The 12,146-nt window shown below is 40.9% G+C and overlaps 1 protein-coding gene across 1 annotated transcript; it reads right to left on the bottom strand.

The window, feature by feature from the left end:
* Positions 1–2,320: 2,320 nt before the first annotated feature.
* On the bottom strand, positions 2,321–4,534 carry LOC308288853 (uncharacterized protein; the record flags this gene model as incomplete). Its single annotated transcript, XM_080730329.1, has 4 exons — positions 2,321–2,676; positions 2,905–2,983; positions 3,090–3,176; positions 4,529–4,534. The coding sequence occupies 4 exons, from the start codon at positions 4,532–4,534 to the stop codon at positions 2,321–2,323; spliced, it is 528 nt and encodes a 175-aa protein (XP_080586455.1).
* Between the last annotated feature and the right edge of the window lie 7,612 nt (positions 4,535–12,146).

Genomic DNA, 12,146 nt, shown 5'->3' with positions numbered 1-12,146 from the left:
GTGCCTGGAAAGGGCATTACATAGAACTGAAAATGGAAGGACCATAGGTTAAGTGTCTGTTCAGCTCTACAACGCTCTTCAACCTACTAAGGCTAGACTCATTGGCTAAGTTGACTCCTAGACAATGTCAAATCTCACAGACCTCAACAATGAAGATAGATGTCCCTACTGTGGTGTAAAATTTCAACATCTCAAAAGTGCATTCCGCTGTAATTATATTAGAAATGGGCAAATAAATAAGAATACAAATAAGCAAATACATAAACATTGCACTGCCCTAAACTATTTTTAAACAGTAACAGAGCACACATGAAACACATTAACCACTGTGTGCTGGATTCCAGGTAGTGAAGACTGTATGAGGGAGAAGGACACTTTGAGCAGAACACTTGTCGACATAACACCTGTCCAGGCAGGGAGGAACATGAACCCAGTGGGAATTAGGAACTTTGGTAACGATGCCACCCCAGAGCAAGAATATCATACAAGGTTTCATAATTTTAGATTGTAATTAGGGAAAAGCAAAGATGGGAGAGTTAAATGTTTTCATTTAGTTCTATTGTTTTAGCGATTTTAAATACTTTATTTCAGTGCATGTGTGCAAGTGCCTAAATGTGTCCTTTTAGACACAATAAGCTGGCAATTTATTTTATTACAATTTACAGTGACACTACTAGCCCCCATAAGTAACATCTGCCCATGAAAGATTGTGGTGCCTCTTTTTGAATGGACTTATTGTATCTAAAAATACATATTTAGCCATTGTACACATGTCCCCAAGCACTGAAAGCAATGTAATCAAAATCGCTAAAATTATAGAAGAAAATTAACACATTTTAACACTCATCTTGTCTTTTCTCTAATTACAATCTAAATATGAAATCTTGTAAAGGTGTCCATTCAGTCAAGTTTGCGATTCTATGTGGTGATGTCAGACGGAGAGAGAGAAAAACAGAGAAACCATCACTCCTCGTGCTCATAGCGGAGGGCGTTGTAGAAGCCATGGAAATCACTGGGCAACACCTGCTTCATTTCTTGCAGATGTTTGAAGTTCATCGCTTTAATGGTGCGGCGGCAAGTGTAGAGTGGGGACACTGTGGTGATGTTGCTCTTCCTCCTCAGTGATGGGGACTCGTAGGGCTTCCAGGCGTCTGAGTGGTCGATCTTGTACTCCATACTGCCATCAACGTTGTACCTAGGATGAATACAAGGACAGTGACAGGGGAGAAAAGTCAGGTTTTAATAATCATTAAATAATGTTTGTTTTGGTTTCCGCAGCTATGTCATTATTATGTATTCAAATACCCGATTGCTCGGAGGTCATGCACGGTGGGATCCCCAGTGACCTTTCCCGGGCGGATGGCTTTGCAGAGGTTCACCTGGCTGAAGTTTTTGAAGAAAGTGTGGTCTACATACTTCACTTGGTATGGCCTGGGATTGGTACGGGCTTCCCGGATGGCAACGACATACTCAGCTGGAATGCAGATGTCTCTGTTCCTCAGTCTTCTCTCAATCACACTGTGCACAGGATGTACTCATCATAAGAGGGATGTTCTTCGAGGAAGTGCACGATGCACGAAGCAAACTCGTTGGCAGAGAGACCAGCTTCACCCTCGTGCCATAAGTAATTTGATGCATCATGTGAAGTCATGTCATACATGGTAAAGTTATGGACACAGAGCTTGGTCTTGAAATAGAGGGATGAGGCCTGTAGCTTGGGGCAGAGCAGGAGCCCCTGAAGATCCATGCATGTCACCAAGGTCTTCTCACCTGCCTCGTCTTTGTCCTTCTGCTTCATGGCTCGTGCAGTGTCCTTTTTGTTGCAGTGCTCCTTCCATGTGGCAGCCTCAATGTTCCCAGCCTTGAACGCACAGCAGGTATCGCACTGGTCTTTCTTCGGGTGAAAAAGAGAGTAATTCAAGTCCTTAAACATTCTGGTGAACACTTGCCTTGACAGCGCCTGGATGCCATGGTCTGCACTGGAACGGATATACTCTGCATGGAGGTGATTGATGGACTTGAACACAGGCTCCAGGTACATCTTAGTAGCCTGATCTCAGACTCAGCTCACGCTTTAGTCTGAAACTGTGCTCTATTCTAAGCAATTTACAGGGAGGGACTTTTTTGCGAGCGTGCGCGCGCGAGTGATCGCGATGCACGGTGATCGAGACGCACGGTGGACGCGACGCACGGTCGCGGACTGTGTGTGTGTGATTGTGTGTGTGTGTCTCTGTCTGTGCCAGTGACAGAACTGCAACCAGAAACATGTAATCAACATAAACAGCTTGGTGAACTCAGCGTGTGTGTGTGTGTGCCTTCCTCAGCCTGCTCCTGTCCTCCGTCGCTTTACACTGCTCACCTCTACCAATGATGCAACATAAATCTTCCTCTCATGCCAGTCTAATTTCTCCCAGAAGTACTTGAAGATCTCTTCTCGCTTCGACTCTTCCACTTCTCTGCAGTGCAGTTTACTGGACCTGTGGCAGGCTGCAGACTGACATGACACACCCATTTTTCTTCCCTCCTTTAACACTGACTCTCGATTCTTCCTCCCGAGATATGACTGGCCTATCATTCTACGCCTCTTCTGGATGTTGTTCTTCCAGCCCTCTGGATTTTTCCTCTTCCTACAGAGACCAGCATCAACACCTGAGGAGTCTTCTTCCACCTCAAGTCCTATATTGTGTCACAAAAAGAGAGAAAATTTGTCATTCAGACCATTAGTGTGCGAGTCTCTCTGTGTGTATCTGTGCAGCCCCTTGCGTGCACATCTGTGTGGGTATGTACATGTGTACTGTATGGATGTGTAGTTGAAAGAAAAGAGTTAAATAGCAAACATGCACCATGCAAGATACTACATTACACACATGTGCATCAATGTGTCCATATTAATAATGACAACACCTTCATTTCCAGATTCCGATTCACCAGGAGAATCACCATGTTGGTCACGTGTCAGGTGTCCAGTTTCGATCAAGCGGATCTGGGAAAGAAGAGGAACAAACAGAATGCACACGTTGACATAATTCAGTGTTGCTAGGACTTTGCATTCTTTGCTCTGGCTGACTTAAGCCTGGTTGTACACAAACCTTCTTCGTCCCCACTTGTGTCGTCATCCTCAACTCCTTCAGAATCTTCATCCTCCACATTTGAGTCCGGCTCAACTCTGTCTGCACCTAAAGAACAGAAAAGAAATATGAGATGTTCTCACATTAAGTGTGAGGTGCTTTCTGGTCATGTACAGTATGATTCTGATTCTGGCACTGTTACAGATGTTGTCCAAAAATCATGCAGATCGGTACACAGTATCTCTGTAGACGTTAAATGGAACGGGTATTTCTTACATTGATGCTCCTACATATTAGCATGCAAGCACCAGTTAAAGTTACTTTCCATCCCTCATATACACATATGCACTAGAGCCCGACAGATATATCGGTAACGCAGATATATCGGCCGTTTTGGAGGTATCGGAGGGGTATCGAACATCGGTGAATTATTCCACCGATGTCCGATATTTAATTGTCTGTAACGTGTCTGCGGAGAGAGCATGAAACCCTGAGTTATATAGGCCTTTTTGTGGGCAATACCAGAATAGGCCTATATCTATAATTAAAGACGCAAGCCAACACTACTGGAGCTGCGCTGCCTCTCGTGTGTCGTTCACTCACCACATGTGCTGTAGCTATAACTCTGATTTTTCATGTTGCGGTGAAGTAAGGTGTGTAGGCCTATGTGAAAATCCACAGAGAAATATAGATGTCTGACTATAGACTATAGAACTTGTGTTGTTTAATTATTTGGCAATGCATGGCGGCTGTCTGCACTTCGCAGAGCCGCTGTGCAAATAAATCCATGTGCGAATCAAACTTTTGTTTAACCCGACGTTTGGATAAAAGACACATAGGCCTAGCCTATAATTCATAAATGAGACAAAACACAGCAGAACCCCCAAATTAAAAGAGTATTATTATACAACAAGCAATAGAAATTGATAACTGGGACCAAACTCAAAGTTTGACATGAAAAAAAAAGAAAATAAATATTAATCTGACCATTTATCCGAGGGGCGAGCAGTCAATTAAATGATCCAGCACAATCATGACACTTTGATATGCAAAACGTGTAAACCTGCATGCATTGTAGAAGACTATGGCTGATAGGCCATTTATTGCAATGTGCACTTAAATGAATTAATAAAAATGATTTGAATGGCTCAGTGCGAGCGCGGCGCGTCTCGTCTCGTTGTTAATTAATGGCTCACGCAAACGGTAGCTTACCTGATTTTTTACGGGCATACAATCTTCTATGTTAGCCTTCTTTATCACAAGAGAAGTCTTATTATTAAGCAAGTGATAGAAATTGATAACTGCGTGCAATCAAACTCAAAAGTTTGAGCTTGTTTCTCCGAGCGACGAGCAGACAATTAAGTGCTACATTCCAAATTGTCTTAAATTTTCTGTTCAAGACAATGCCCTTGTCCAAATGTTTTGTTGTTTTTTCTTCATTCCAGCACAATCATGTCAACCTGCATGTAGACAAATATGGCTTGTTAAATTCCATGTCGTGCGACTGCCTTTCAATCAAGAGGGATAGAGAGAACTCAGAAGAGACGTGCGTTTTTACACTGCACCAGCACCTCACCTCTCTGACGTGAAGCACAAGTAATAAATATAATCCTTATGCAAAGTGTTATGTTGCTTTTTTAAGCAATGATCCAAATGTTACGTTTTCAGCAGCTAGAATCAGCTTGACCTGTTTCTGTTGCGCGATCCCCTCAATTGATTTCACCTGCTGAGCGCTGGCTGCTGCGCTGCGCTCAGGCGCGCTCCTCTGGCCTGGGGGAATATCTCCGCCAGGCAGGGCCCAGGGCTTGATGTACAGAAGCACAGGGCATCAACAAACAGTGCTGAGTGCTGCAGCAGAGTTAAGATGCTATCTATCCCTGGTTGATTGATTGATTGATTGAAGACTTTATTAGAAGTTTGCATAGGAAAAGGTACAGTTCACTGGTACAAGGTCAACTAAAAGGAGATCCTAGTAAGCTTTTCTGCTTATTTATACAGGAAACCTTTATGTATCTCATAACAACTGAGACCACACTATTAAGTCATTATGCTAATGTGTGGACAGAAGATAAGAAATGGGAAACATTGTAATGAGTTGGAGTTTAAAAGCTAAAGGTGTTGTGTTGCTTCAAAATCCAATGAAAACAGTTAAAATGTTTAATATGACAGACAATCTATAAGCTAGCTTAGTGGTATGTAGTTGGTAGGGGTAGTTACTGGACTGTAGAAACTGTAGCTCCCTGATACTGTATGCTGGTGGAGAAGGGGAAAAAAATCAAACCAAGTGTGAAGTGAGCGGTGGTGCATGTGTTTGTGTGTGCATCCTCATAATGACTTTATCCGTTCCTATTTATGTCTAAGTGGCCGTGTGTGTACAGAACCATATATAGGCTATAATAATGTCAGGTGGAAACCTTGTATGTCAAAATAATAATAATAATAATAATAATAATTAAAAAGAAAGCTCATGAATGTACAATGTTAAGCTGTTTCTGCTGCCCAACAGGGGTCGCAAATCCCCTTGTTGCAGTCAATTGTTTTCATCTGCTGTGCTGCTCTGCGTGGGGGAATGTCTCCGCCAGGTCAGGTTGGCCTGTAAAATTCATATAACCAATTGGAATGAAATCTGCTAAAACTGTCTGATATACGGATACAGAACCATAGGCTATAATGTCTGGTGGAAACCTTTTATGTAAAAACTTTTTTTTTTACAAAACATAAAACAGTTTTTATTTATGTTTTGTAACAAAAAAAAAATTTTTTTTTTTTTACAAAATATCGGTATCGTATCGGTATCGGTGTCCAGTACTCTCCAACATCGGTATATCGGTATCGGGCGAAAAATATGGTATCGGTCGGGCTCTAATATTATGCACATCCCATAACCCACACACTGCACATCATTTCGGAGCTCATATCTTTGAACGGGTAAGGGCTAGTAATTCATAACACACCACACCACATACCTTCACTCCCAGATTGAATCAAAACAGCTGACCCAGCACTGGCAGCATCAACTTGGTCACAATCATGTGCATCTTGGAAAGTCAAAGATACAGATTATCATTAGAACACTGAATACAGCAGCTAATTATTGTAATTCATGATTAAAACACTTTGATTTCCAAATTAAACACACAAGTTGCACCACAGCCAGAATCACTACACACATCATTAAACTGAGCTGACTTATTCCTATTTTTCTTTCTATTTTTTTTTATCCCACAAACCTTCTTCGCTGCTTTCACTGCTCTCTAGTACAGTCTCTGCCTCGTCATGTCTGCCCCTGACATACTTGACGCTAACCAAAGCACACAGCTCCTCCATAGAATACATCATCCTGAAATGTTATACTGGAAATAAAAGGAGAATACAGGGTTAAAATCAAGGGTAACACAATGGTGTAAAGTAATTAAGTACATTTTCTTAAGTACTGTACTTGAGTACAATATTGAGGTATTTGTACTTGACTAGAGTATTATCAATTTCCAATACTTTTAATCCACTATATCTCAGATCCAAATATTTTACTTTTACTCCACTACAAGCTGAATTATTTCCAATTTCCAATACTTGTACTCCTCTATATCACAGATCAAAATTATTGTACTTTAATACACAACAAGCTGAGTGCCTTTGGAGTACTTTTACTCCAATGCAAGCTCACAGTGCGACACATTGTGAGCATGTAGATCTGCCATTTTCAAAATATTTGAAATGGGACATTCTGCATAGAGTACTTTTACTTTTGGCACTTTAAGTACATTTTGATGCCAACACTTTAGCCATTTTATCAAGTACATTTTGAATTCCAGACTTTTACTTGTAACAGAGTATTTCTACATTACATTATTGATATTTGTACTTAAAGTAAAAACATTTGAGTACATTTACCACACGTAACGGTACGTTTTTGTCCAGATGGAACCAAATGGACCCTTTATGGACCCGTTAAGGGTCCATTTGGTTCCATGGACACTCCATAGAAATTGTTGTGCTGGCAGCTTAATGTAATGGTACGTTTGTGTCCAGATGGAACCAAATGGACCGTAAAGGGTCCATTTGGTTCCATGGACACTCCATAGAAGTTGTTGTGCTGGCAGCTTAATGTAAGGTATAAGGTAAAGGTAAATGGAAAACCACATGGCAAATTATTTGATCGATAACGCCAGTTGCGGTGGGTTGACGGAGGCGAACCATGTTTGAAGCAAAATCAGTGTACGACGCTGCTTGTTCAGAGAACAAACAGACAACACAAACATCAGAGAACAATACTTTCCTTGAATAATAACAATTCACACGACGCCAAGCACAATCGTGAACATAAGAATTGACTTGTATTATCCCACATTCCCACTGACCCCCATTTAGGCCAGTGACCCCATAAGAGAACATTTTTACGGCTCTAGCAGTGATTCCCAACCATTTTAATTTCAAGGACCCCCAGTTTGACATCCATTAGGCTACTGACCCCCATTTAATACCATTTGTATCTCTGAGACCCCAACTTATATTGTAAAATCATACGTTAGCATAACTCAAGAGTGTACACATGGAACCAAATGATTTGTACAGTTACATACCCCTAAGGGTCCATTTGGTTCCTAACTATAATTTAGCTGGGGACCCCCTGGAACTCCCTGGGGGTCCCCGGACCCCACTTAGAGAACCAACAGTCTATAGCTGATGATGTAGCCTATTATAGACGGAGCTAAGATGCTAATGAGGCTAGCGTTAATATTAAACTTTCTTTACATACAAGACCCCGGCCCAAACACTAAAATACACTACTGCTAAGCACAATTAACAAACGTTTTATTAGATAGATTGCTGTATTCTATGATAATAATAGCGTTTATCTTACCTCTCTCTGTCTGCTCTGCTGTGTGAAGACTAGCATACATATCTTGTTTCCCTTTATAAATAAAAACCGATGACAACACTAACAAAAAAAATGAACGGTAAAAAGATGAAGCATCCAAATAAAACGTATTTTGAGAAGTGATAAAAGTAGAAAAAGGTGAAAAGAAAGCATTTTTATCTAACGGAGAAAATTAACAGCACGACGCAGTCTGTGGATGAACCGGAAGTACCGAGACCGCACATCCGCGCCCGCCCCTCCCCCCTCTAACTATTGGGCAATCAAGATCTATACTAAAAGTATTAAAAAGAAAAGTACAAGACAGCTACAGTTCAGTGATACAAGGTCAACTAAAAAGAGAAATAAAAAAGATTTTGGGGTGTTTTTTTACACTGGGGTAGCCTATCTATCAATTCCTACAACATTAAATGACAGAATAATAAAAAACATTAGGCTATTGTGCACATTGTATCATCAATCATAAGAAAAAAATAAGAAACAATAAATATTGTATTTACAGTAAAAAGGTCAGGGCCGGAGGTAAGGTTAATTGTCTAGTTTTGATTTGCAGCATCTGTAAGTGACCTTTATCAGTGCTTTTATCGTGTGTATTAATAATATATGCATTTCTATTTTATTTAATGTATAAAAATGATTGATTAGTCAATTTAGTCAATAGTTTAAAAACAAATATCGTGTGGATATAGGTTTTATATAGGGCATATTATGTTAGGAACATAAACAACAGATTACTCACTTTTACCAGACATGGCAACCGCTGCCAACAATGGAGAATTATGATTGGCTAGTGGAAAGGCCGCACCCCCATTGGCTCTCTGCCGATCACGTGATTATTGGCCGTATTCATTCCATGCATGCATTCGTGTGCGTCATACAGATTCGTGTGCGTGAGATGATGAAAGCATTCGTGATGAAGTAACCAACAAAACAACTCGTAAATCAGTAAGAAAATATTCGTATTTTGTCTTGTTTTTTTGTTTTGGCATTATAATCACTGCAGCTTCCCCAAAAACATTCATACTTTTTTTTTTTTTTACGGATATTTTTTTTTTTCCAATTAATTTGTTTACGTATAGTTTTTTTGGTAAAAATGTTTACGAGTAAAAAAAAAAGGCAAAGTACGAATACGAATTTGTTTTGTCCTAAATATAACCCCATACATCATCCCAGTTCATTCTCAGGTCAGACAGCCAGGCACCGGGGCAGCGCGCATCCTTTGATATTGGCTGCGTGACACCCGACAAGTAGAAGCATACACACTTGTACAGGCAGTGCGCACTCGCAGCTGAGAGCTGTAGCAGATAATTAGATCGTGTGTCTCACTCGGCCGTCCTAATTCATACCTAGGCTTTTTGAAAATAGCCGATCTACAAGCTCACAACGTGTCTCATCTGTACTTTTGCTACTTTAAGTACATTTTGATGACAATACTTTCATACTTTTACTCAAGTACATTTAGAATTCTGGACTTTTACTTATAACTGAGTACATCTACAGTGCAGTATTGATACTCTTACGATACTTTTACTTAAGTAAAACATTTGAGTACTTTTTCCAACACTGCTAATTTCCCCCATAGCCTGGAGGAGGGGTACTGTCCTGCGATTGGCCCTTAGCTCTACCATGTGACATGAATAGCCTATCCAGAAGAGGTAATCAATGGTCGTCTAAGAAAATGAGCTGATTACCGAAGCTGGTGGCCCAGCTTAAAAAGAACCACTATCGGGCCCACACTGTCTGCTGTTGTGCTTAAAGGGTTCCCATGTCGGCCTTGACTTCTATCTGTCGCTGTTTCGCTTGTCTTGAAGTTTCTTGACTGGTGCTGAACTGTGCTCAGTGAATCTAGTTCCGATCTGGTTCGGGTGCCTGCCTTCTCCATTCTGAGGGGGTCGTGGGGGGGCTGGGGATTGTGTGCTTCGCTCATCTGTATTAATCTTATTGCCTGAGCTTGTTATGTTTATTCTTTTGTTTTTGTTGTTTCAGTTTGTTTGTCTATTTTTCCTTTTCTTGTATAGTGTTGTGTGTTGTATAGTGTGTTGTTGTCCAAAAAATGTATGTTTGAAAAATTAATAAACATATTATTCAAAAAAAAAAAAAAAAAGAACCACTGGTCTAGCACACACAGTACAGTACATCGATTCGCTGCAAAGCTTAGGTGACACCCCCTCATAGGGGTAATACCCACACTCGGACCTCTGGGGCAAAGTACATTCCCGAACATCAGGAATAATATAGTCCAGCCTCTGTGCTAGGGATGGGACGATAATCCATATTATCGTTTATCGTGATAAAAAAAACAGTCAGGATTATCATATCGTGGAGATTTAATGTATCGTGATATCGTCCTCCGTCATGCACTGGGATCAATTCACATTTTATTTGCCGAGCTGCAGTCTTTTTATCACTCTCTATCAAATGTCTTTGCCAAAAAAATAGCTAATCTACAAGCTCACAACGCGTTGCAACGTGACACGTTGTGAGCTTGTAGATCTGCTATTTTTTGGCAAATGTTCTGCCCCAGGATAATGGATTTTGATTATCGCGATAATATCGTACATCACGATTTATTTTGTCACAATAATCGTGATATGACATTTTCATGTCGTCCCATGTGTGTGCTCTATTCCTCCACACGCCTTCTGCTTTGCTGCGGCCCTTCTGGCTAGGGGCAGTAGCTATATGGATGAATGGACAGAGACTTCCCCGGTGTTCATTTCGTGCAGAACCAGGGTGGTTTGGACTTTGTTGCACTATAGGTTTGCTGAGTCAGTGTTACAGTGTCTTATGGCTGGCAGTTGTGACGCTTTTGCCTGCTGAACCATGAGGTGGAATGCTGACATTATATTTGCTCCTTTGCCGTGGTGATGAAGAGCTATTTGTGACTGAGCTTGTAGATCGGCTATTTTTTGGCAAAGACATTTGATAGAGAGTGAAAAAAAGTATGTATATTATAAGTACCTTTTACCAATTATAGAGGGTTTAAATGGTATCGGATATGCAGCTTGGCAAATAAAAGGCAAATTGATCCCAGTGCATGACGGAGGACGATATCACAATAAATTAAATCTCCACGATACGATTATCATGACTGTTTTTTTATCACGATAATCTATAATATCGCTTATCATCCCATCCCTAAATGGCTCCCCTTCGTTTTAGTTCAGTGGTTTTCAACCTTTCTCATATCAAGGACCATTATTTATTCAGCACTTGAGCCACCGCTTGATGAGATTTAGACTCTCCGACCCAACCCTTAGAATATTTGGTTGTCGTTGGATACGATTTTGTCCACAATTCCATGCTGTATTGATGTGGTACCATAGGAGAGATAAAACAGTTGTGTACTCTAATTGTGTAGACTTGTTGTAAATTAAGTAATGAAGATGTTTAACAATAATGGAGATGATCAAGACGCCAGGTACCAGACTGTACACAAGGGCAGTGCAGATGCAGTCACAAATACTGACCAGAGGATTGCTGCTCTTCAGCCGAAAGTGATGCCAATGGCTTTCTTTTGGAGCACTCTTTCATTCACAACTAAACCAATTCAAACCTGAATGGGACATGGGTGAGGGGGGTGCCCACAGCAGATATGCATGTCTGTGTAACATTGCAGGGATTATGCGTGCCATTGTGTCAACTGTACTAGGCCTAGGCATACGGTATACGGTATACTGTGTGTGTGTGTGTGTGTGTGTGTGTGTGTGTGTGTGTGTGTGTGTGTGTGTGTGTGTGTGTGTGTGTGTGTGTGTGTGTGTGTGTGTGTGTGTGTGTGTGTGTGTCTGTCTATCTGGAGCTAATTTAGCAAACTGAACAGCACCAAATCTCTCTCCCAACATAGCCTGTAATAATCAAGATGGTCATATTCAGCTTGGTGTATCAGGGCTTTTAAGATACACCAACATTGTACTTGCTAATATTTCTGAGGGGTGCTACTGGAAGGAGCCAAGCAGTGCCGGCTGCAGGATGAAATGACTAAGGGGGCTGTTGAAAATTGTGAGGGGTCGCATATTTTTTATATAGGCTAGTAATAATGAACATTCTTTTTATTATCTGTAATACCTACAACAGATGCCAGTTTTTGGGAGCTGAAATAACAGCCGCTGCTACTGCGCTGTGGTTTAGGTGATTTTAAATTGTGGATTAGACGGGGGTAATAATCCGATAATTATTATAGGGGGCAACTGTGTTTCAAC

Source organism: Nannobrachium achirus (genome assembly GCF_963921795.1).
Source record: "Nannobrachium achirus genome assembly, chromosome: 7".
Taxonomy (NCBI): domain Eukaryota; kingdom Metazoa; phylum Chordata; class Actinopteri; order Myctophiformes; family Myctophidae; genus Nannobrachium; species Nannobrachium achirus.
This window is presented reverse-complemented; position numbering and strand designations above follow the sequence as displayed.